Source organism: Coenobita brevimanus, chromosome 89 (assembly GCF_032717465.1).
Source record: "Coenobita brevimanus isolate Jiangsu-jjx chromosome 89, ASM3271746v2, whole genome shotgun sequence".
Classification (NCBI taxonomy): Eukaryota; Metazoa; Arthropoda; class Malacostraca; order Decapoda; family Coenobitidae; genus Coenobita; species Coenobita brevimanus.
The window spans coordinates 3870618-3896431 of record NC_137042.1 but is presented as its reverse complement, the minus strand read 5'-3'; the positions used below and the strand labels follow the sequence as shown (position 1 = coordinate 3896431).

The 25814-nt window shown below is 41.6% G+C and overlaps 1 protein-coding gene across 1 annotated transcript; it reads right to left on the bottom strand.

Annotated features, from left to right (window-relative positions):
* Positions 1 to 694: 694 nt before the first annotated feature.
* On the bottom strand, positions 695 to 25814 carry LOC145411346 (uncharacterized). Its single transcript, XM_080281373.1, has 2 exons — positions 24165 to 25814; positions 695 to 754 (listed from the first exon to the last, which is right to left on the bottom strand). Exons 1-2 carry the CDS (start codon positions 25812 to 25814, stop codon positions 695 to 697), a joined length of 1710 nt encoding a protein of 569 aa, XP_080137499.1.

Sequence of the window (25814 nt, the reverse complement as noted above, 5' to 3'; positions counted from 1 at the left end):
ACTCAGTGAATTACACACACACACACACACACACACACACACACACACGCGCGCGCGCGCAATAATCGTTCATTTTTAGATGCCTGGACACATTACTCTTAAAACAAAAACAAAAAGTAGGTCATAGACAAAGGGAAATACATGACCGTTCCAGAGCTGACCAGTGGCATTCATAAAGAAGTAAGAGTATCGGTTAACTCTTGCATTAGAGAGACGAACAGAAAAATGGTGAGAACACGTTGCCTTACGGATGCTACATACCCTGCTTACTGGAGGGGGGATACAAGCTAAGAGTTCAGAGAAACAGTGACCAATGAAGTAGCAACGATAAAGAGATAACGACACATCAGTACGGTGAAGAGAAAAAGGTTGAAGGGAGTCAGTAAGAGGAGGGAAGTTGATGAAACGAAAAGCCTTTGACTCCGCCCTGTTCAGAAGAGCTGTGAGTAAGGAGCCCCCCCCCCTACCACCACCATAAATGCGAGGCGTAATCCATACATAGCCGAATAAAACCCTTGTACAAAATCAACAGCTGCTCAGGGGTTAAAGACGGAACGTTGTCAGCTTAGCACACCTAATTGCTTGGAAGCAAATTTTGCAAGTTAGCTAATATGATCTTTCTGTGAAAGGCTACGAGAAAATGAAATGCCAAGGATAATGAGAGAAAATGAAGGATCGAGTTGTATATTATTGATTACTGAAGGATACTCCTGTATAAGATGTTGGCTGGTCGATAAGTGCGAGAACTAAGATTCTGATGCATTAAAACAGGTTATATTTACTCCAATCAAAATTATGAGCCAAGTCAGAAATTACGTTTGTCACAGCTTCATCCCTTGTCTGCTGAAGTAACTGTTGTGATGGACGCTGACAAAAGACGATGGAAGGTAAAAGGTGGAATCATCAACGTATTACTTAATGGAGATGTGCAACTCAGAAGATCACTGAGGAAAAAGAAGGAAGAGAGTTGATGACAGGACAGAGCCCTGAGGAACACCACTATTGATAGCTCTAGGAGAAGAACGTTGGCCGTCTATAACAGCAGCAAAAGAACGACCAGAAAGGAAGCTAGAGATGAAGGCACAGAGAGAAGGATAGAAACCGTAAGAGAGCGGTTTGGAAATTAAAGATTTATGCCACATTCGGTTGAAGCCTTTGAAATGTCAGGTGTAATAACAATGCTTTCGCCAAAGTCCAGAAAGAAGGATGGCTCACTGTTTTATGTATTTCATATATTATTATTTACAGAAAAAGGCTTAACAAAAATACAGATTTTTCGAAATTCTGTAGGTTGTCTCTCGTGGATGACTAAAAAGAGTGTCTATCTCATTCTTTAAGCTTTGAGATATTCCTGCTGTCGAGAAAAACTCTTTGAAGTTAGCAAGAGTAAAATAATAATGTCGGTTTGCTGGGCACTTGTTAATAAAATTTATGGGGAAACAGAGCAGCATCGAATCATTTAAAGAGGCGTTCCCGAAACGCCTCAAACTTGGGGCTAAGAGTTTCACGCAACGTATGTGGATCTTAAAACTGTATATATAGCTCCCGGGAGAAAATCAGACTGGGATATGCATAAGTAAATTGGTGAGGAGAAGATGGTAAGAGCACTGGAGATGGTAGGAGCCTTGGAGAGCGAAGGAGAGTGCCAGAGTGTGTTATTGGTGTAGGAGGAGAGCAAATATTTAGCTCATTAGGGCGGGGGTTGAGACGGGCTAGGGAAGGTTGCCGTCTCCTTCACGGCCCACTGCTCTCACACTAGTTCCCATTTCTTCCCCCCCCCCCTCTCTCTCTCTCTGAATCTCCGACTGTCTGTGCATTAGCCTGTCTATCTATCCGTCTTTGTGTCACTTTGTGTTTATGTCTGTCTCTGTGTCAATTCCTGTGTATCTTTATCTGTATGTGCCTGTCCTTTCCATCTACTGATCTGTCTTCTTTGTCTGTCTATGTATCATCAGTCTATCTGTCTACCTACCTTCCTACCTGCCTACCTACCCATCTATCTGTCTTTTTCTTTATATATTTGTCTATCTATCTATCTATCTATTTATCTATCTCCATGGAAGGTTAGTCTCTCTTTCACACTTCTCTGCATCTCATCTCACGCCCGCCCAACCCCAGTCCCACCCACCGATGCAGCCCTAACCAATCACATTTATCTGTTTGTATATGAATCAGAGAGAGAGAGAGAGGGTTTATAGTGGCATACCTGCACTTCGTATATAAACTAGGTACCGTTAATCTATCTACTAATCCATCTATAGCCAGAAGCCTTAATCCTGTACGGGGTGGCTACCAAAAAATCGCCTCCATGTCTCCCTGTCCTCTGTCATTTCGCTACCCTCCCCCAGCTCACATGCCCCTTTCTCAAATACCTCTCCACTCCATCCCTCCATCTCATCCTCTTAGACAAAGTTTGTTTCTTCCTTGTCCCTACCAACTGAGAATACACTTTGGGACCTTACTGCACATTCGATGGTTGCGTGTAATATTGTATGAAGAATCAATTGTTACTAAGTTTTATTGTTTACCGTAATGAATTTCGTGCAATAGGTAATAATCCAAATTCGTCATCATCATCATCATTAACATCATCATCATCATCATCATCATCATCATCATCAACATCATTATCATCATAATTTTCTTCTTCTCCCCCATTTCCTCCTCCTCCTCCTCTTCTTCTTCTTCTTCTTCTTCTTCTTCTTCTTCTTCTACTACTACTTCTTCTCCTCCTCCTCCTCCTCCTTCTCCTCCTCTTTCTTCTTCTTCTTCTTCTTCTTTTCTTCTTCTTTTTCTTCTTCTTTTTCTTCTTCTTCTTTTTCTTCTTCTTCTTCTTCTTCTTCTTCTCCTCCTCCTCCTCCTCCTCCTACTCCTCTTTCTTCTTCTTCTTCTTCTTCTTCTTCTTCTTCTTCTTCTTCACCTCCTCCTCCTCCTCCTCCTCCTCCTCTTCTTCTTCCTCTTCCCCCTCCTCCTCCTCCTCCTCAGAGTCTCATACACCAAACCTTGCTATGAGTGGGCTACGCGTCTGTGTACAAGCTGCATATTACATGAGAGAGAGAAGAGAGGGCAACAATGTACTAAGGATGTACTAAGAATGAAGGAATTACGGAAGGAGGGGGAGTTACTGGAAGAGGAGAAAGAGGAAAGCGAGAGGTGATGCCAACAGAGGAAGCTGTATAAGGAAACAAATTTAGGTCTCTCTCTCTCTCTCTCTCCCCTGCTCAATCTCTGTCTACCTCTCCCTCTCTCTTTATCCACCCCAACCTCGGTCTCATTCTCCCTCTCTCTTCCTGCGCCTCAGTCTCGGTCTTCCTGTCCCTCTCTGCTCCTCCACCTTATTCACACACACTCTCCTTGTCATTCTCTCACTCTCCATTCTCTCCATACCACCAAACCATCTCAAGGGACCTTCAACAACTTTGCCTCCTCAGTTATATATATATTTCAAGTGTATGTCAAGTCCTTCACTGCGATAATATTTCTCTTTTATTATTGATACACACATGGACGGAGAAGCACGTAGTTTGTGATTTCCTGTGTGTGTGTGTGTGTGTGTGTGTGTGTGTGTGTGTGTGTGTGTGTGCTTTCTTATGTGTCATACTGTGCATAAACCTGGCAGATTGTTTCTTGAGACACATACTTCTTGCTACATGTCAATCACCTTTACATGTCACCACTTCGGCACTGGTACCCACCGTCCATACTGAATACATGTTTGGATTGTCTCATTTAGGACTGGTGTGATGGTATTAGCAGAGGTGGTATATCACTGGGATATGGATGTTCAATAGTTTGGTTTTATGAAGTTCAGATAAACATACTGGTTCTTCGCTTAATCTGGGATCGAACTCACAGACATTCAAACAGCAGACCACTTTTTTTTTTTTTTTCCGAGGGGTAGTGGAAGCAGACTCCCTTCCAGATTGTAGAGTTTAAGGTCGGTATTCTGGTGCGGCTAGGAAGGTTGCTAACCCCTCTTCCTTACCGGTTTATTTCTGAATCTCCTCCGATACTATATTCTTGTGTGTTATTCATGCACTCTGTGCCTATGTTAAAAAGATATGAGGCAAAAAGCAGGACATTAATGGGTAGTTTGGAAAATAAATCATTAAGGAAGAGGTGATAGGGGGCCTCCTTACCCGACGAGAAAGCCAGCCAAAGCCGTAGTAGTGACAGGTCTCTCCCTCTCACCCCACCAGCAACCCCGCCGCCACACGTCTGTTTTCAACGCGAGACCCGTTTTCTTCCCTTCCCCCTCCTGCGTATAAACACCACACAGGGTTATATTTCTGGCGGTCTGAGGCCATCCGTACGTGACACCTTCCTATTCCTAACTTTATAAAGCCTGTCTCGTTGCAAGGGTGTTATTGGGCGACATAAACTGCACTCTTGAGTGGGGTACAAAGTATGGCGGTGATGTGGGAAGTGTAAAAAGACTTCTCGTGTGTCTAAGGTGGTGCTGGGGTGCACACACCAGCTGGCTCTTGTTTAAAAAGACGGGATATCGATACCAGCTGGGGTAGGGAGCAGTTGCATTTGAATTTCCTTAAAACAAACTTTCCTTAACTTCCACGAGACCCACTTACTTGTTCATAAGACCACCACTGCCAATACCATCACAGCAGTTCTGAAGGAGGGTGTTGGAGAGGGACGCCTTCACGTGGTGGCACCGATATAACTGGGTGGCTCCATTGCCCGGTTATACAAACGTCCCTCAGTTCCCTCCCTATCCCCCGAAAGGAGGATGATGGCCTGTAGGAGGACAACTTCAGCCTGCAGTCCACTGGGTTCTAGTTTTAGATGAACCTGGGGCCACAACGACAACGATAACAATAACTACTACTACTGCTACTACTACTACTACTACTACTACTACTCCTGAATGAGGCAGAACTAGCAAATATATAGTAAGGTCAGTGTGTATTAGTGCCGCAGCGGTGACATGTGAAGGCATGTGCAGGGTGAAGGACAACTGGGCCTCAGGTAACGGGCTGCCTAGTCATGTAAGAATAGGATACTAGAGTTGTTTGATCATGAAAGGGCTGACGATCAGAGAATAATTTCGTTTAATATGATGACGCTCTATAATTCTTCTACCGTAAATTGGCCCAGATTTTTTTCCTGTTGGAGCTTATTTCACGTAACTCTAATAGTATGGTGCTACGGCTCTGCGTCTTTTCCATAGCACTTCTTCGTTCCTAGCATCAGATTCTACCCTAACTCTATGGCAGAATAATAAAATACTGTGGCTTTACATCTCTTCCATAGCACTTCTTCGTGACTATCATCATATTCTAGTGTTAATCTATTGCTACAGCTCAGTGTTCAAGATGGAGAGAAGGCAATGTTAGACCTGGCTAGAGTAAAAAGGGTATAGGTTATAGAAATCTCGCTACTGTTAGGCGAATCAACCACAGTAAAGATAAATCAATGAAGAATTAATCTCGCTCCTTCAATTCAGTCTTTCTTAAGGTGAATAGAATCGATAGGATATATGAAGAAAAAATATAATACATCTTAGAAGTGGAGTAGTTCTTTCCTTACTGTATGCCCACCAGCTAAGGACTTTCTCTGGCCAGTATTCTCTTCGGGCAAGGAGACTCATTAGCACTTCTTCCTTAGCCATTTATTTTTGGATATGGGTGGTTAACAGCCTTTTGTGCGTTATTTATACAGAGTATGGCGATATTGGAAGAATTTATAAATTACAAAAGAGAGCTGTACGCTGGCATAAGCAAAATAAGTCGTTTAGGAAAAGGCGTTGGGGAATTTCCTTAACTGACGAGAATATGGGTCCAAGTCTGAGGACTCACTAGACTGGTTCCCAAAAAAATTCAGGGGAGAGAACCAAGAGAGGCGATAGTACTTTTGGTGTCGACTCTACAATCTTCGTTGACACTTCCCTTCGGGCTCCTACGCTCCTCATGGGGCAACATTAGATGATGAATGAATTTTTTATTATTATTATTATTATTATTATTATTATTATTATTATTATTATTATTGATGTTATTATTATTATTATTATTATTATTATTATTATTATTATTATCATTATTATTACTGATGTTGTTGTTATTATTATTATTATTATTATTATTAGTAGTAGTAGTAGTAGTAGTAGTGGTGGTGGTGGTAGGCTAGTAGTAGTGGTATCATTATCATTATCCGTCTTCCTCTCCTCCCTCGCCACCCCGTCGCCCTTTAAAGCACTTTATATGAGGCTAACCTTTCCCTCCCCTCTCTTATTTTGGGCCACTAATTCACCTTTGCTCTCTCTCTCTCTCTCTCTCTCTCTCTCTCTCTCTCCCTCTCATTCAGTTACCTTCATACACCTAATTCCCTAGTTTTCATCCTTCGCCTCTCACATATTCACCCCTTCCTCCTGTTACATATTACCCCATCAATTTTCCTTGCACCTCTATCCCATATATATATATATATATATATATATATATATATATATATATATATATATATATATATATATATGTTAAGGTCATGATAGCAAATAAAAAAAAACGCATTATAATTGGATGGAAAGCTGTCGGTAAACATAAAGACACTGTGAAATGAAGCTTGCCGATATGTATGAAACGAGAAGTGTATAACGAATGTACGTCGTATGACGTACGGTTGTGAAACCTAGAAAATAACAAAATCGATGGAAAATCAACTACTCTGTTCACAAAGAGCAATGTAAAGTTCAGTGTTGGGAATATCTTTAAGAGACATGAAGTCAACTTGAGTGAGAGAGCAGACTAAAGTCAAAGACATTACAAAAGTTATAAAGTAACAGAAATGGAGGCGGGCAGGTAATCTGTCTATAAACCTTGGCTGCTTCCCCCAAGGAAAGGGAGGTAGCCGAAACAGGACGACACACTCCCAATTTACTCATCCACACACATACATTAATTCGCATCTTAGCCCCAAGGGGAGAGGGGACAGATCCTCGCCACAACGCACAGCACGTGGATCAACTGCGCAGTGCAATTAGTGACATCTGCAGCAGGGCCCGACAGCAGAGCTGGTTTACCCGTGCCATATCATACTGGACCTGATCAGCTGATCAGACCAAATGCAAGACAGTATCCCCTCAGGGCTGCGTCATAATTTATTCATTCACAATTTCTCTCCTTTGCTCAACAGACATCCCTCTCGCATCCAACGTTCTCTTCACACTGTCCATCCATTCTATTCTGTGTCTTCGTCTCAGCCTTACACCTCTAACATCAGATCTAGTTATCTTTTTCACCAATCGCTCATTATTCATTCTCTCCATATGCCCAAACCATCGCAACACCCTGTACTCAAGTCGATCGGCCATCTCCCACACAACTCCAGTTCTCCTTCGCACTTCATCATTTCTCACTCGATCCATACGCGTCACTCCACACATACTCCTCAGACACATCTCCATTACATTCAAACTTTTCATCTCTGCTACACCCCATGTCCATGTTTCAGCCCCATATAATGCAGTTGGTACCACAACATCCTCATACAGCCTTCTCTTTACATCCATTCTAAGCAAACGACATCTAAACACTTTTTCATTCCTCCCAGCACCTTTGCTACTTCATTCATTCTAAACTTCACTTCTGCATCTATTCTTCCATCCACATCAACATGTGACCCTAAATACTTAAAACACTCTACCTCCTCAAGCAACTCACCATTCAAAACTATATTCATCCCCCTACCATCTACCAACCTCGTACACTTCATCACTTTACTCTTATTCTCATTTACTTTCAATTTCCTCATTCCACACACCTTTCTAAACTCCTGTACCAACTGTCTCAATCTCTCCTCTGAATCAGCCACCAGTGCAGTGTCATCCGCAAACAGCAGCTGCTTCAGATTCCACTCTCTACCCTCAACATTCACCAGACTCAAACCTCCACCTAACACTATTGCATTCACCTCCCTTACAACACCATCCATATAAATATTAAACAACCAAGGCGACATCACACATCCCTGCCGCAGCCCCACTCTCACGGGAAAGAAATCACTCACAGTCTTTCCCACTCTTAAACACGCTCGCTCTACTATTTACATAAAAACTTTTCTTTCCTTTTAGCAACCTACCATCAAGTCCATACAATCTTAAAACAGTCCACAAAGCCTCCTCATCAATTCTATCATACGCTTTCTTTAAATCCATGAAAGCCCAAAACACATCCTTACCTTTGGCTAAATACTTTTCACACACCTATCTCACAGTAAACACCTATTCCACGCATCTCCTTCCTCTCCTAAAGCCACACTGCTCATCACCAATCACTCCCTCTGTACCCTGTCTAACTCTTAACACTTTGCCATACACCTTACGTACAACACTCAACAGACTTATACCCCGAAAGGTAGTACATTCATACTTACCACCCTTACTTTTATACAACGGAACCACACAAGCACTTGCTCAGTCAATTGGCAATATACCTTTCATAAAACACACATTCAACAATCTTACTAACCAGTCAACAATAGTCGCTCCACCACCTTTCAAGCATTCCACACCACACCCATCCATACCTGCAGCTTTCCCTGTTTTCATCTCCTTTACTGCCTTCTGCACTTCCTCCATCGTGATCAAAGAATCCTTCAATTCTCCCAACACATTTATTCCTTGCACCCTTCCATCCGCCACAATCTCAGCCTCCCTTTCCTCCTTTACATTTAACAATCTTTCAAAATACTCAGCCCATCTCTTCCTTACTACATCCATCTCAATTAACATCCTTCCATCCTCTGTTTTTACTCGCTCTTCCTTCCCAGACTCTCGCTTTCGCACCCTTTTCACCTCCTTCTAAAACATTTTCTTATTGTGTTGAGAATTCTCTGTCAACCGCCTACCCCACCTCTCATCTGCTGCCACTTGAGCATCACCCACAGCCCTTCTCGCCTAGTTCCTCTTTTCCTTTTACCTCTCATATGACACCTCACCCTTCCTCTGCAGCCACACTTCATATGCACGTCTCTTCTCAGCCACAGCGATACTTACTTCCTCGCATCACCTTTCTTACACTACCACCCACTCGTATCACACCACACATCTCTTCCGCATGCCCCGCAACAGCACTCATAAACAACTGCCATTTCTTCTGCACAGTCATTCTCCTGATCTGTCACTGCATTCCACTAATCTTTCAATTTCTCCTGATACTATATAATTTTCTCTCTTTTATCCAACTCACTCACTTTCAAAACCTCCCTGCCACACCTAACTCTCTCAGCTCTCACCTATCTCTTACCAACTCTCAACTTTCCCACCACCCTTCCCTCTCAGAACTCTCACATCCAACAATCTTCCTATTACATTCCTGGACACAGCCAAATAGTCCATCAATGCTCTATTAACAACCCTTCCACCCACCTGTCTCACCCATGTACACTCATATATATCTTTCTTCTCCAACAACGTATTTCCAATCACTATCTCCCGCTCAACATACATCTCTGTCATTCGTTCCCCATTTTCATTTCTTCCAGGCACACCATGCATACCAACTACACCTTCAACTGCTACATTTCCCACTCTAGCATTAAGATCTTCCATCATTACCACATTCACATTTGCTCCTAAACACTACAGACACTCACCAGCATCGTTCAGAAAGACTCCCTCTCTTGTTCATCCCTTTCGCTACCAGGCCCATATGCTCTCACAAATACCCACAACTGACGTTCAAATTTTGCTTTCACCCACATCAGTCTCGATGACACCTCCTTCCATTCAATCACTGCTGTACTGTGCTTCCGGACTCACTAACAAGGCCACACGTTCTCTTGCCCTTCCTCTACCAACACCTTAGAATCTTCCATTCACACTTCCCAGCTTAGACTCACCTTTCCCTTTCGTCTTTGTTTCACTCAGAGCTAACACATCCAACTTTCTTTTCACAATCAGTCTTCCAATCTCCTCCCTTTTAGCCTCAATCGTACTGTACTATATCCACGCACATTCATAGACCAAATCTTCACGGTACAGGGACAACTCAATCCTCGATCCCTTTCTAATCCCTGTCTTATTGTAGGAACAAAAAAACGGAGAAGAGGGCCCTAGTCCCCTCACCTTGCTCCTTTTAGTCGCCTTTTATGACACGCAGGGAATACGGTGGCAGAATTCTTCCTAACAACCTGACCGCAGAGTAGTAGTACCACCCCATAGTGCGGCCAGATTGTGCTCCCCCCGCCCGCCACAGGAGAGGGGGAAATAAGTGATAAATAATTGCTTGTGAGGCCATAACAGATCATACGTCCGTTAAAGTGAACGACACAGCCAATATCATACATGTCAGTATACCTAGAAACTTTGGCTATACTATGGAAAACAAATTTTCAGATGTACATGAAGATTTTAAATTTAGTTTTGATCATTTAATCACGACTGAATAACGAATACTTGCACAGGCCCATATCAGAATTTGGATGGGAAAATAATAGATGCCATTTCATACAGCAGACTATTAAAAGGCATTTGTGTGTTTAGCAGACCAGTGTTGTGTGGAGAAACTTGAAATCAGTCCATATAGAAGAAAATCAATACGGATTAAAAGCTGTTGACTATTGACTGATTTTTTATTTTAAGGCCGTGGACGAACAACAAGTATAAACTGTATAGATTCTGCCTCGTACAATAGGTCAGTAATCATGCAATTAGATTTTATTTCTCATATTACATTCTCAAAACTGTCTTTTAACTTTTGGGTTTTCTCGTTTTCCCATCCTCCTTTTCATGCAGAGCTTTAGATTACAGTACATGGAACAACACATACCTTTTTTTTTCTTCCTTTTTCTCAAGTAAGAGCTGGCGAGTCTCTCTCTCTCTCTCTCTCTCTCTCTCTCTCTCTCCATTGTTTTATTCAATAACCACACTCTGATCCTCCGATACTTTCACTCTAACTCCCAGCTTCTAACTGAGACGAGTATTGGATAAAGTTGACTGAGGTTCAGTGAAGTATTCGCATCATATTTTGCTTCACTAGACTGCTGTGACAAGAATGATGGCAGTCATTACTTGAGTATCGTCTTTTATTGCTTAAACTTTCCAGTCTTCTTTCTTAATGCTTATCAGTTGCTACAAATTGTCCACGTTTAGGCAAATGTAAGTATAGAACAACTACTGTCAGCTCTGTGTTGGGTTAATGCTTCGTAGTTTCAGCAAATTGCCTGCCTGGTTGTTTTCTGTTTGCATAATACACACGTCTACCGAGGTGTTTGCGCCCTAATTGAAGCTCCCACTTCTGTCATCCGCTTTAGGATGTTGGTTCTTTCACCTTAACACCCCACGCAGTCAAATCTCGGAGCCCGGACTCAGTCCCTGGAGTCATTTTTCCATCCTTCCCTCTCGTCCCTTCTCCTCCTTTCCGGCTCCATGCTTCTCCATCCATCTCTTTCCCAATTTCTCTTCTTTTCCCGTGTTGAGCCCGCAACTTCTCCAGCCTGTCCCTCACCTCACAGAAATCTTGTTTATAATTCTGTTATTACCTCCGCCAAGGAGGTTATGTTTTACCCCACTTTGGTTTGTTTGTTTGTTTATCTGTTTTTCTGTCTGTCTGTTAGAAGGATTACTAAAAAAAAGTTATGAACGGATTTTGTGGAAGGGTGGGCCATGGGCCAAGAAAGAAATGGTTAAAAATTTGGCCTGATCGGGATCCGGATACGGAGGATCCAGCACATTATCTCCAAACATTCTTAATGAATTTCAATGAAATTTTGTGGAAAGGTGGGCCATGGACCAAGGAAGAATTGATTAAATTTTGGGTTGGATCCGGGTCCAGATCATACTCTCACGGATCCGGATCCGGGATGGCTCAAAAAGTTAGGAAAGAATATTGATGAAATTTTGTGGAAGGATGGGCCATAGGCCAAGGAAGATATTATTATATTTGGGAGCGGATCCGGCACAATATCTCCAGAAGTTCGCTATGAATTTCAATGAAATTTTGTGGAAACGTGGAAGATGGACCGAGAAAGACTTATTTAATTTTGGGGTGGTTCCGGATCCGGATCTTATATCCACGGATCCGGTTCCGGATCTTTTTTACTGGCAATGGGATTGGAGGAGGAATGAGCTCTCTGAGTGCTTTCTTGTTTTGACACGCAATTATTCATTTGAATCTTAGACCACATGAGCGTTAGTTTCCTGGAGTAACATAAAATATTACCACAGCGGGATTTTTCTTTTTTCTTCATTCTTTATTGCCTCGGTGCGCCCTCCTGCCGTGTTTACATTTACGTAGCGTTATTAATCTCACATCGGCAGCAAACAGGACGCTCTCCTGATTATGTTCACCTTATCACAATGGGTATTATGTAATTTATAGCTTCTCTGTAGCACATATTCATGACCTTGAAAAAGGTAGGAATTTAGCATTTATTGTCTATAAAAAACAGCACTTTCTTAAAATGAAATTCTATCTTAACTGCAGCCAAAGCTTTCCACGCTGCACTGGTTAACAAAGCATAGATCGAACCAGCAGTGAACAGGTTGAAGATCAGATGATAACTACGCCTAAGCAATTGTACGGGTCGTTTGATCACATAATTATATAAAATCCTTGCATTTATACGCCATGAACCGTGTGACCGGATATAACGATGCAGGGTTTCACTGTAGTTGCACCAAACAAATATACAGGTATGTAGCTCAGGCAAAACGGCAACTACAGTGTGTTTCAGAAGGAAAATGTATAACTTTGGGAAAAGATAGATGAACGAATTCCAAGCAACAAGTGCTCTATCAATATGTATCCAAATCTGAACCATTACACAGCTGCAATTACTGATGACCTTATGCTGATAATGGTTTCCCCTCCTTATTACCTCCTCCAAGGAGGTTATGTTTTACTCCGCGTTGGTTGATTTGTTTGTTTGTCTGTCTGTTAGCTGGATTAATCAAAAAGATATGAATGGATTTTGATGAAATTTGTGGAAGAGTGGGCCATGGGCTAAGGAAGAAATGGTTAATTTTGGTGCCGGATCTGGATCCGGATCTGGAATGTCCCGCTCAATATCTCCAAAAGTTCTCAATGAATTTCAATGAATTTTTTTATTGGAAAGGTGGGCCATGGACCAAGAAAGAATTTATTAAATTTGGGGGCATATCCGGATCTAGATCCGGATCCTATTTCCACGGATTCGAATCAGCATCCTTTTCAATGGCAATGGCATTGGCGGAGGTATGGGCTCTCAGTGCGCTTTCTAGTTCATCCAGAAGGTCATCATACGTTTACAGTTTTACATTGTTATCATTTTTAGTCATTTGTCTAAGTCACATAATGAGCATAGGGACGTGGGGCTACTCATTAAACCTTGAATGCCAGTAGTAGTAGGGGATTTTGGAATTCCCTCAGATTTAAACTTCTTTAGGACAGCTAGACCATCAGGCGTCCAATTGCAGATTATGAATGCCAGCCGGGGTGTTCAATTGCTCCTGTATTTATAGGAACGCAGACTCTTATTTTATTAGCTTTTTCCAAGTGAAGATAACACTAACGAAAAGAGTGGCACCTTATCCTAGAGTTGACCTGAATCTAACAAGGTAAGTAAAGGTGTTCACTGGGGAACTAGGAAGGTGGTGTGGGTGTTGTGTACATTCGGCACCTCACCTCCAATGACACACTTTACCTTATGTTTACATTCACACTCACTCTACCATTATTTTTCGTTTCTCCTTCTAACCAGGATATATTGTGCTCTGTGATGCCAGCCCCTGCAGGTAAGGTATTCAACCCTCCTTGAAAACAAAACAAAAACACAAAATATCGAATAAACGTTAATCCGAAAGGTGTTAAGGTTACTACCTCTGATTTTAAAAATTGGAAATGTAAAAAAAAACGAATAAAAGTGAAATGCCGGGAAAAAAAAAAGAGAAAATTAGTGGAATTTCGTGAATACAGGCAAAAAATACGCAGCGAGAGAGAGAGAGAGAGAGAGAGAGAGAGAGAGTGTATAGCAATAACAATTGGACAGCTGCAAAAGGTGGGGTGAATATAAAGGACCAAGAAGGCCAGTGATAGGAGACGTGGAGCAAAGGGAGGAGACGGTGGCTGAGTTGTTTTGTCCTCATTGGAAAGATAATAGCACACTGGAGATGTCAAGGTGGGCAAGACTTTCTCTGACGAGTGACGTAAGACATGGCAAGAAGTTTAGGTAAAGAAAAAAATTAAAGTCCCAGTTTTCTTTATATAATTGAGGGGAAAACTTGTTCCTATATAAAGCCAACAGAACTGCAAAATATTACATCCGTATCATGTCAGTAATAGGAGGCGCCTGGGCACTTTATTATGCAGCCCTTAGCTACCTCACTGTGACTGTGCACTACCCAGAACTCTCCATGAGAAGGTGGCTGTAAATGGAGTTCCGCACCTAACCCATCCTATCCACCCTTCCATTAAACTGGGCCAGATTTACTCAGCTTTGAAATCCTTCTTTGATTCGAATGCTGGCATTATTATTCTTGATTTGAGTATGTTTCTTATATACCCATCTCTGCTTCTGTCATCATAAACTTTTGCAGATGCTGCAGTCACCAGCTTTACTGTGTGTTCAGCTGAATGAGTATGGCAAGGATACTTTGGACACAGCTTTTCCACAAGTTCAGGACATTCAACCAAACCATGTAGTTCAACATCAGTCAAATTCTTGAGGAGTGGTGGTTCTGTAATATCCGCCACATCCCAGCTGATCATTTGAGTATAATGATCTGCCCACAAATTTATCTCTAGTACTTTGAATTGTCTTCTTTCTTGTCTCGGGTTGTTTCTTTCTGCTAGAATTTTCTTCACAGCATCTCATCTGATGACACTATCTTCATCAAATGTCATGCCCAAAAGCATGTTTTCCGGATGGGCATAGAAAGCATTTGTTTGTATAGCCTGGGTAGCAGCCTTATATGCTCCCAAGCATTCATCCTTCACATATTTAATCTTGGTAACAGCACTGAATAGATGTTTTGGGCCAATGGAACAGGAAGGATTTTTCTTACTCTCAAACCATGTCAGAATGTATACTGTACAGTCATCAAATGTGTGGCTAATGTTTTCAGTGGTTTGGAAGGAAGAGGTACTGAGCAATACAGTCTCGAAATTCTTGCACATGCTGTTAGCCTTCTTGAATGTGCTATTGGGCTTGGTTCAGCTGAAGAGAAATTTGCAGGAAAGTTTCCAGATGACACTGCATACCATAGTCAGAATATATTTTGGATCCTTATTAAAATCTAGCTCTGAATAGGTCTCATGAAACTTCTTCACATCATCTACTGGGATTGGTTCAAAATTTACCACTGGGAGGTTACTAACTGTTTCTCCTATCTTCATCCCAATCTTTCCCTTAAATGCTGTGGGCCTTGAGGTTTTACCTTCCAAATGTTTAAAGATATGCCGAAATGAAAGCTCATCGAAGTGTAACAACCGTATAAGCTACTGCCAAGGACGGTTAAGAAAGTCTTCAGTCAATTTTATTGCTCCGCCCGTTGTCCCTGTGTTAACAGGTGTACCATCACACCCTACTGCAACAAGCACCTCAGTCTTCAGCCCACAGTTCATCAACCACTCTGAAATAGCAGCTGGGGTTCCCCCATCAGGAGTGACATGGTCAAGGTATTCAGAGCCTGGCTTTTTAACTAATGAAATGTGTTCCTCAATTCTGCTTACTTGGTGAGTGGATAGACAACCATTTTCATCTTTTCTCTCTTCCTGTGTTAATGTTTTGTCTTTTTCTCAATCAAAATACAGTGCTGTTATTTCTTCCTTTTCTATATGCTGAAGTCTTTCTCTGCCTGATTTTCTGGCACATCTTACTTTTGACTTGTCTATAAGTAATTCTTGTTTTCGGGTGAAACAAGTCCAGCACCCACCAGAGTGCAAGTGGCAATTGAAGCGGCACCTCTATCACTCACACCAAATCGATCAGCTTCTCTTGCAACCAGTTCACAGTTGATTCGCATCCGTGATATCTTAAATTTTTCCTTTTTTTTTCTACACTCTGACAATATGTTTCATCTGTATCATCATTTTCCAAACTGTCATCAGTATCACTTATTTCCTCCATCCCACTTTGACCTTTCTGATAAATAGAATCGCAAGTTTTCACTTTGTAGTTCTCTGCATCCCTTTTTCTTTTTGCTCGTTGTAGCGGGATTTTTTCTTTTTCTTTTTTTTTTTTTTTGCACCCACTTTCCAACGTACATCTGTCTATTTTCTCTTTGATCTGAAAGGAACTCTTTTTTACTTACGGGCACCTATCTTTCCTTTGAACACTTACACTCTTCGAAGGATTTACATTTGCAACAGGAGATATTAAATAGCTCTATCTGCATATGAGTTTTATAGTTTTCAAGCTGTTTGTTGTAGCAGTCTCTCTCCTTGTTTTTCACTAGGGTCTTGTACTTAGAATGGTTGTCCAAAACCAACTATGTAATTCTTGTTAGGTGAACCCAAGGAACTGAAGCTTTTTCCCAAAGACACTGAAGTTCTGATCCAAGATCCTTCGCTATTTCCTTCATTGACACTTTTGATTTCTCTGTTTCAGGAAAAAGTAAGTGTCTCTCCACATTCCACTTCATTGGAAGCTGCTTGTCACCAATAGTCCTTAAAGTGCCAAAAATATCATGAGTTAAGACAGACCGAGTAGTGTGAGCCATATCTGTAGTTCTCCTAGATATTTAGCTATTAAGCATGAATACTTAAAAAAAATAAATTGATTAAAAAAAAATGACACGAAATACAAGGTCTGACCTATCAAACTCCTACGAGGGCACTGATGTGCCAGATTCAGCTAATGGAGAGATATTGACGTGGCGGGCGCCACCTCTATATGAATATAGATTACACCAAAATTTTGCATACATGGTACTTTCATTATGGATGAACTTTTTTTTGGTATTACAATTTAAAATTCACAAGCCGGATTTTTCGACCCAGTCTCATATATATATATATATATATATATATATATATATATATATATATATATATATTGTTACATAGCCTATGATTTCATCATCCTTTGTGTAATTCTAACGTACAGTATGCTGCATGCTTGATCACGAGCGTGTTCTACCTCACTCCCCCCCTCCCTTATAGTAGAATAAGTCGTTCTTTCTGTTGTTCAGTGCAGGATTGTCAACTCTTTGTCCCCTATGGCTTCATTTGCGCGTCCTTCTTACAAGTTGTATCAAGCTCTGCCGGCCCCTATATAATGAGCTCAGTCTCTACATTAATTGCCACTTAGATCTACTCCTCATTTTGTTCACATCTCTGTCCTCCCCTGTACAGTTGTTATTATTGTGAGTGCTCAGGAAGTCTCCAACCATCTAGCAGCTGTGTAATTTGAGTATAACTGTTATTGCATTTTTTCTTGTACTGTGTAGCGTAAGGTGTTAATTCTTAGGCCTAATAAGGTTTTTGTGATTCATGTGCTTTTATGTCAGTCATTTTTGATAATATTTTGTATCTGAAATAATATATCTTGCCTTCACTGAGTATTATCCGGTACTATCATTTTATCAGGGCTGACTTAGATAAATTTACTCTTGCTAATTTCGTGTTAATAGAGGCTATTGCAGTTAGTCATATATTTAACCTGTTTTTTGCCATTACATTATCCTTATGAGTCCTGAATGCTTTGTTGTTAGTTTGAGCATTAAACTTTAACTTGTAATTTTACCTAACTCTTTTGTTTTGAATCTGGAACTTTACGGGACAGTAGTGATTTTTAGTATTCACACTTAAAGTGTACATTATCTTTCTCTGTTCCGTAACATAAATTTGGCGACCTCTTATCAGGATATTCAGGATATTATCATAAGGATATTGCTTGATATTTTGTGACTGTGATTTATTCATGATGTCTACTACTAAGCTTGATGAAGCCAAAGATTTTTTGTCAAATGTGCAAACAGTGTGTGATGTAGAAAACAGAACAAAGAATGAACTTAAGCTTGTTGCTCAACAATTGGGAATTGCTGTTCGCTCTCATCATTCTAAAGATCAAATTGTTGACATGATTAATGAAAGCTTGTTTAATGTAACTCCTCCAAATGAGCAAACGCAGATTAAATTAGCTTAGTTACAGCTAGCCCTGCAGGAGGCTCGTGCTAAGGAGGCTGAATTTCAGGCAAATGCTAAGGAGGCTGAGTTTCAGGCACAAGTTGAACTTGCTACGATTCAAGCAGACCATGAGTATCGCATGAAACAAGGTGGAACTGGATCATCTAGCTCTGATGATTTTGATGCGGCTAAAAATGTTAAACTTGTCCCTCCTTTTAATGAATCTGATTTAACAAAGTATTTTCAGCTGTTTGAGAGGGTAGCTACAGGTTTTAATGGGACCAAAGAGTATTGGCCAGTACTCCTTCAAACTGTTCTCACCGGTAAAGCTCAAGTAACTTATGCATCTTTGCCTCAGGATCAATCTGATAATTATGATGTAATTAAGAGCTTAATTCTTAAGGCCTATGAGCTTGTTCCTGAAGCCTATAGAGTAAAATTTAGGACAACTTATAAGCAAGATAAGCACTCCCATGTTGAGTATGCAAAAATCAAAGAAGATCTGTTAGAGCAGTGGTTAAATTCTAAGAATGTGGATTCTGATTTCGGTAAATTTAAGCAGATGATTTTGCTGGAGGACTTCAAAAGGTGTGTTAATAAAGATGTAAGCCTATATCTTGATGAGAAAAGAATAGATAATTTGTCTGATGCTGCAGTTTTAGCTGATGAATATGTTCCTACTCACAAGAGATATTCTAATGAAAAAGGGAAAGCTGAGAGTAAGTACGTTGCCTCTACTCAGAGTACAGGTAACAAGAAAGGGAATAAAGATGATGTTTCTCAGGAAGTAAATACCAGCTTCACCTCTAGATTTCAGAAAAGTAAATGTACTTATTGTAGTAAGCTTGGTCATACTACGGAGAAATGTTTCAGGAGACAGCGTGATGTGAACAAAAAGGAGTCATTAAATATTCAGTCAATTGGTCTAGTGTCCACCCTTGAGAGTTCCCAGAATTCTTTAACTGAGTTAACTGAACCTGCTTTGAGGGGTAAATTAAATCCTCATGATGAAGCTCCTCTTTTGAGCAGTAACGTGGGTGACACTCTCAAGAGTTCATGTGCTAATTTCCTGTCTGATGGTTTTGTCAGTCCTCTGGACAGTAATGACAGGAAATCAGTTAAAATATATCGTGATACAGGTGCTTGCCAATCACTTATGCTGACCAGTGTTCTAGGCTCTAATGTTAATTCCTCTGATGAAACTGTAATCTTACAAGGTGTAGGGAATAATTACTTCTCTGTCCCTCTGTGCAGAGTGAATTTAGAGTCTGCTTTTGTTAATGGTTCCGTTATGGTTGGGTTGGTTGAGACACTCCCAATGTCAGGTGTAACTTTCTTACTTGGAAATGATATTAGTGGAAGTCAAGTGTGTCCAGCTCCTCAGTTGTCTAGTGAGCCAGGGGCTGCGGCCCAGGATTGTGGTGTCCCTGATGTGTTCCCTGCATGTGCTGTCACTAGGGCTAAGTCTAAAGTTACTGGTGACTTAGAGGATAATGATGATGATGTTATCCTAGCTGACACTTTCCTTGCTAATTTGGACCACTCACCAGATGAGGTAGTACCCCGTAGTGTTGATAATTTGTCTCGTCAAGAGTTGGTTGAGTTGCAGGTTGCTGACCCTGAGTTGAAAGGTCTAGCTAACTCTGCTTGCAGTGAGGAAGAGTCAGCTGGTGCTTCTACTTGTTATTATATAAAGTCAGGAGTACTTACGAGGAAGTGGAGACCCCCAACAGCATCAGCCGACTGTGAATGGAAGGTTGTACATCAAGTTGTCATCCCTCGTGTTTGTAGGCAGGATATCATTAGAGTGGCTCATGATTCTAGTTTGGCAGGACACCTTTGAGTAAGGAAGACTGTGGCACGCATTTTGAAACACTTCTACTGGCCAGGTATCTTCTGGGATGTTTCCTGGTATTGTAAGTCTTGTCACACCTGTCAAGTTGTGGGGAAGTGTAATCAGACCAAAAAGGTTGCACCTCTAGTTCCCATTCCTCCTTTTGAGGCGCCGTTCACCCGTGTGTTGGTGGATATTGTGGGCCCTCTTCCTAAGACTTCTTCAGGATTTTCTTATGTGTTGACCCTGATTGATATGGCTACTCGTTATCCTGAAGCCATTCCACTTAGAAATATCTCAGCAAAGAACGTGGTTAAGGAAATGCTAGGGTTCTTCACAAAGTTTGGTCTGCAAAAGGAGGTACAGTCAGACCGGGGAAGTAATTTCATGTCAAATGTTTTCAAGCAGTCTCTGAAAGAGTTGGGCATCACCCAGATCACGTCTTCAGCTTACCATCCCCAGACCCAAGGAGCGTTGGAGAGATATCATCAAACACTCAAATCGATGCTCAAGAAATACTGTTCGGAACATCAGAAAGACTGGGATAAAGGTCTTCCATTTGTTGTATTTGCCGCAAGAGAATCCCCAAATGAATCACTGGGCTTCTCACCTTTTGAACTACTGTTTGGCCATGAAGTAAGAGGACCCCTTAAGTTACTCAAGGAATGCTGGCTGTCGGAGGAAGATGACGTCAACCTGCTGGAATATGTGATGAAGTTCAAAGAACGGCTGTCCACTGCTTTACAGCTGGCGAGAGAGAATTTAGGAGCTGCTCAGGAGAAGATAAAGACTTGGTATGATAAGAAGTCCAGGTTACGCCACTTTCAGCCTGGAGAACAGGTTTTGATTCTGCTACCGGTGCATGGGCAACCTCTTCAAGCCAAGTTTAGTGGTCCTTATTTCGTGGAGAAGAAACTCAGTGATGTCAACTATGTCATCGCCACACCAGATCGTAGAAAGAACAAGCAACTTTGTCACATCAACATGCTAAAGTTATATCACAGGCGGGACGAAAATAACCCAGTCTGCACTGTAGCTGTTCCACCCGAGTCTGCAAGTGAAGTTCTCCCATGCAGCATGAGCCTGAGTGATAGTTTGGGGAAGAATCCTGATATCATGAATGATCTCCAGACTAAGCTTTCTCATCTACCTCCCGAGGAAAGGCAGGAGTTTTCGGCATTACTGCAGGAGTACCCGCAAGTGTTCCGTGCCACTCCAGGAAGAACCACTGTGTTGATGCATGATGTCGATGTTGGAGACGCAAAGCCAATTAAACTGCCTCCTTACCGTGTGAACCCAGTGAAAGTTCCTCTCATCCAGAAGGAGCTTGGCTACCTGTTGGACCACAAGATGATTGAGCCCTGTCAGAGCGAGTGGAGTTCTCCTGTCACACTGGTCCCTAAGCCAGGGGGGTCACAGCGGCTTTGCATCGACTACAGACGTGTTAATCAGATAACCAAAACAGACACTTACCCTCTCCCTTGCGTGGAAGATTGCATAGACAAGATCGGAAAGGCTAGGTACGTAAGTTTGATTTATTAAAGGGATACTGGCAAGTACCTACGACTGAACGTGCCAGGGAGATCTCATGTTTTGTAACATTAGGAAAGACTTTTGCATGTTCTGTAATGCCATATGGTATGAAGAATGCACCAGCCACATTTCAGAAGCTCATGAATGTTGTAACAGAGGGTTTAGCGGGGTGTGTTGTTTATATTGATGATGTATTAATCTTCAGTGACAACTGGAAAGATCACCTATGCCTTGTCAGTAAATTTCTTGAGCGTTTGGTTCAGGCTAATCTTGTAGCTAATTTATCAAAATGTGAGTTTGGTCAAGCTAAAGTTCAGTACCTTGGGTACGAAATTGGTGATGGACATGTTGCACCACCAGGAGCTAAGGTTCAGGTTATAAGTGATCTTCCCAGACCTAAAAGTAGGAAAGAGCTACAAAGATTTTTGGGAATGGTAGGTTATTACAGGAGATTTGTTCTTAACTTTTCAATTCTTGTATCACCACTTACAGACCTACTGAAAAAGGGAGTTAAATTTGTCTGGACCGATAACTGTGAATCCTCTTTTAACAAACTTAAAGCTATCCTATTAAGACAGCCAGTGCTTGCTACTCCAAATTTTGCTAAGCCTTTTAAGATAGCTGTTGACGCAAGTGATACAGGAGCTGGGGCTGTTTTGCTGCAAGAGGATGATCAGAGTATTGAACACCCTGTATCTTATTACAGTAAGAAGTTCACTCCACCTCAAAAGAACTACTCAACTATTGAGAAAGAGCTTTTGGCCTTGATTTTGGGTTTACAGCATTTTTCATTTTATTTGTGTTCTGGTTTTGACCCCATAGTCATTTATACCGATCATAACCTACTGAAATTCCTTAGTAAGTTTAAAGATAAAAATCAGAGATTGACAAGATGGAGTCTACTTCTTCAGGAGTATTCATTAGACATACAACATGTCAAGGGGAAAGAAAATGTTATTGCAGATTGCTTATCTAGACTTTAGACAGATTGTTTTAGAGTAATAAGAAATTTCCTTTGTAAATTTCTTTTTCTTTGTGGGGAGGTGTTACATAGCCTATGATTTCATCATCCTTTGTGTAATTCTAACGTACAGTATGCTGCATGTTTGATCACGAGTGTTCTACCTCACTCCCCCCCTCCTCCCTTATTGTAGAGTAAGTCGTTCTTTCTGTTGTTCAGTGCAGGATTGTCAACTCTTTGTCCCTTATGGCTTCATTTGCGTGTCCTTCTTACAAGTTGTATCAAGCTCTGCCGGCCCTATATAATGAGCTCAGTCTCTACATTAATTGCCACTTAGATCTACTCCTCATTTTGTTCACATCTCTGTCCTCCCCTGTACACTTGTTATTATTGTGAGTGCTCAGGAAGTCTCCAACCATCTAGCAGCTGTGTAATTTGAGTATAACTGTTATTGCATTTTTTCTTGTACTGTGTAGCGTAAGGTGTCAATTCTTAGGCCTAGTAAGGTTTTTGTGATTCATGTGTTTTTATGTCAGTCATTTTTGATAATATTTTGTATCTGTAATAATATATCTTGCATTCACTGAGCATTATCCGGTACTATCATTTTATCAGGGCTGACTTAGATAAATTTACTCTTGCTAATTTCGTGTTAATAGAGGCTATTGCAGTTAGTCATATATTTAACCTGTTTTTTGCCATTACATTATCCTTATGAGTCCTGAATGTTTTGTTGTTAGTTTGAGCATTAAACTTTAACTTGTAATTTTACCTAACTCTTTTGTTTTGAACCTGGAACTTTACGGGACAGTAGTGATTTTTAGTATTCACATTTAAAGTGTACATTATCTTTCTCTGTTCCGTAACATATATATATATATATATATATATATATATATATATATATATATATATATATATATATATATATATATATATATATATATATATATAGTGAGAATATGATGGAGTTGTATATAGATAGATAGATAGATAGATATATGTGGTAGGTGGAGGCGCTCACCATCCACTCACTCGATGTAGTGCTGCTCTCGGGTGTCTGCCCTTTCCTCTCCATCCTTCTTTCATTCCATTCTCCTCTGTCTTTCTTTCCTTCATTCTTTCCTTGTCCTTCTGTCTACGGGTGACTTTACACTTCCTCTTCTGTCTTTCTTTCCTTCATTCTTTCCTCTTCCTTCAGCCTGTGGGTGACTGTACACTGAGTGACAAGCCAAATGATTTCCTGTGCATCAGGAAACCATTTACTATACTGGGTGGTAACCATATAACCAAATTTTGGCGCCTGGTGGTTTAGTAGGTAATTATTGCGCTCCAATCGGATTGAGCCGGTGAAGGTTTATATCCAAGGGGTAGTTGGGGTTGATTGCTCATGTAATGCCACTCAGGGATGAGTGAGGCTGGTCACTCTCATCTTAAATGTCGGGACCAACTGCATGGTCCCGGGCTCCTGCACTCCTCATGGGACAATGTAGGATTGGATGATGGATATATATATATATATATATATATATATATATATATATATATATATATATATATATACATTACACAGTAGCAGGAGATGCGTCGTCTATCAGTGCTCGTAAGTTATCCTCTCCAGCAGTGGGCAGGCTTACTTATTTACCTACTTTAGAGTTTTACCCCTAATGAATAGAGGACCGGGCCCTATGTTAGCCCGGTCGGAGGTTCTGGTCTTTTATGAAGGTGTTCATTTTTTTTTTTTTTTTTGTATCGGTGAATTTGATCCGTTTACAATATCGAGCAGTATTTGTGTTGATGTTGAAGATATGACAGAGGTTGCTGCTTCTCTCAGGGTCTGAAGGTCAACAGCTGAAAGGAGGTCTTGGATAGTGTCTGGGTTGGGGTAGGTGCGACCTGCTCTTGTGAGGAGTCTGTTTGGTGTACTTGCAGCGGTTATAAGTGATTCGTACTGGGTTGCTGCTGCATACCACCTGGCAGAAGCAGACCCATTTGATGTACAAGGTTTGTGTTCCTCCTTGGTGAGGAACATAATTTTCATTTTTATCTCTAGTTTGATCTGGGAGAGGGAGGTGGAAATCTTGACTTCTATTTCAGGGTGGTTCGTGGCTGATTCAGCTGCTCTATCAGCTTCTTCATTCCCAGAGATGTTGGCGTGGCTGGGTATCCAGTGGATGGTTATGGACTTGCCAGACTTAGCTATTTGGGAGGTAGTGTGTATGATTTCTTGTATGAGTTTCCTGTTGTCACAGTGGTTTGGTTTGGGGAGGGTGTGGATGGCTGATAGTGAGTCTGTGTGGATAATGATGGAGGTTACTGTTGTGGTGTTGTGGGCATGTTCAAGGCCTTTGGAGATCGCCGCTAGTTCTGTCTGAAGAGTGGAGGCTCCATCACTGACTCTGGCTTTGTATGTGCCCTCTTTGGACACAAAGGTAGTACCGGCTCTGTGCTGATTCACCGAACCGTCAGTATAGTAAGAAGTCGAGTCTGGGTTGGTAAGGGAGGCTATTCTTTCCAGGGCCTCCTGGCGTAGAAGTTGGGGTGGGGTGTGGTTTTTGCCGGTAATCTGGGGGACTGCAAATTTGAAGGGGGACGGGATCCAGGGAGCGTGGCTTTTGTTGTTATTGGGTACGTCCGGTTCATGTGTGATATGCTGGGTAGTGTCGAGGGTTCTGATGGCTTTGACGGTGCAGTGGACCCAGCTTTTTGTGAGTGTGTCTTCGTGTCTGTTTATTGAGGCCTTGATTTGTTGAAGAGGGGAGAACAGGGATGAGTTGTTTGCCCGCTTAGCTGCGAGTACTGAGACTCTCGCCAGTATGCAGTGTTGCAGGGACTCAACTTGACACTTCAGGCAGAGGTTCCAGAGGCGTGTCCATCGGGGGGACCCTGTTATTGTGCGCAGGGCGTCGTTCTGTACTACCTCCAGTTTATTGCTGAGTTTGGTGTCAATTGTAGGTAGTGCTGATGCGGAGTAATCTATGATGGAGTGGATGGCTTGGATGTAGAAGAGCCTTAGCACCTTACATGTGGCTCCATTCCCTTTTCCTGCTAAGGCTCGTAGGGCGCTGAGGCGGAGTCTCGTTTTTTCTCTTAGGTGATTCACCTCTTTCTGGAAGGAGAGTCTTGTATCGAACCATACTCCCAGGTATTGGTGGGAGCTCACGTATTCGACAGGAGTGTCTCCAAGGTAGAGATGTTGGGCAGGAGTGGTAGTACCGAGGGTGAAAGCTTTGGTTTTCTGGGCGTTTACTTTGAGCCCCAGATTGATGCTCTCATGGTGCAGGAGTGATAGTGATCTTTGTGCACAGCAGTAGTATGGCCCTCTGTTGATTATCAGAGTTAAGTCATCAGCGTAGCATAGAAGTTTTACGCCCGCTCCAAGGTCTATGTGTAGAAGGCTCTCGACGAGGGTGTTGAAAAGCAT

What these genes read in the sequence shown, in the direction of transcription:
- LOC145411346 (XM_080281373.1), bottom strand. Translation starts at nt 25,814, where the DNA reads ATGCTTTTCAACACCCTCGTCGAGAGCCTTCTACACATAGACCTTGGA. An exon ending in CACAAATACTGCTCGATATT is followed by an intron (nt 755 to 24,164) that starts GTAAACGGATCA and finishes TTAATGCATCAG; the next exon opens with AATCTTAGTTCTCGCACTTA.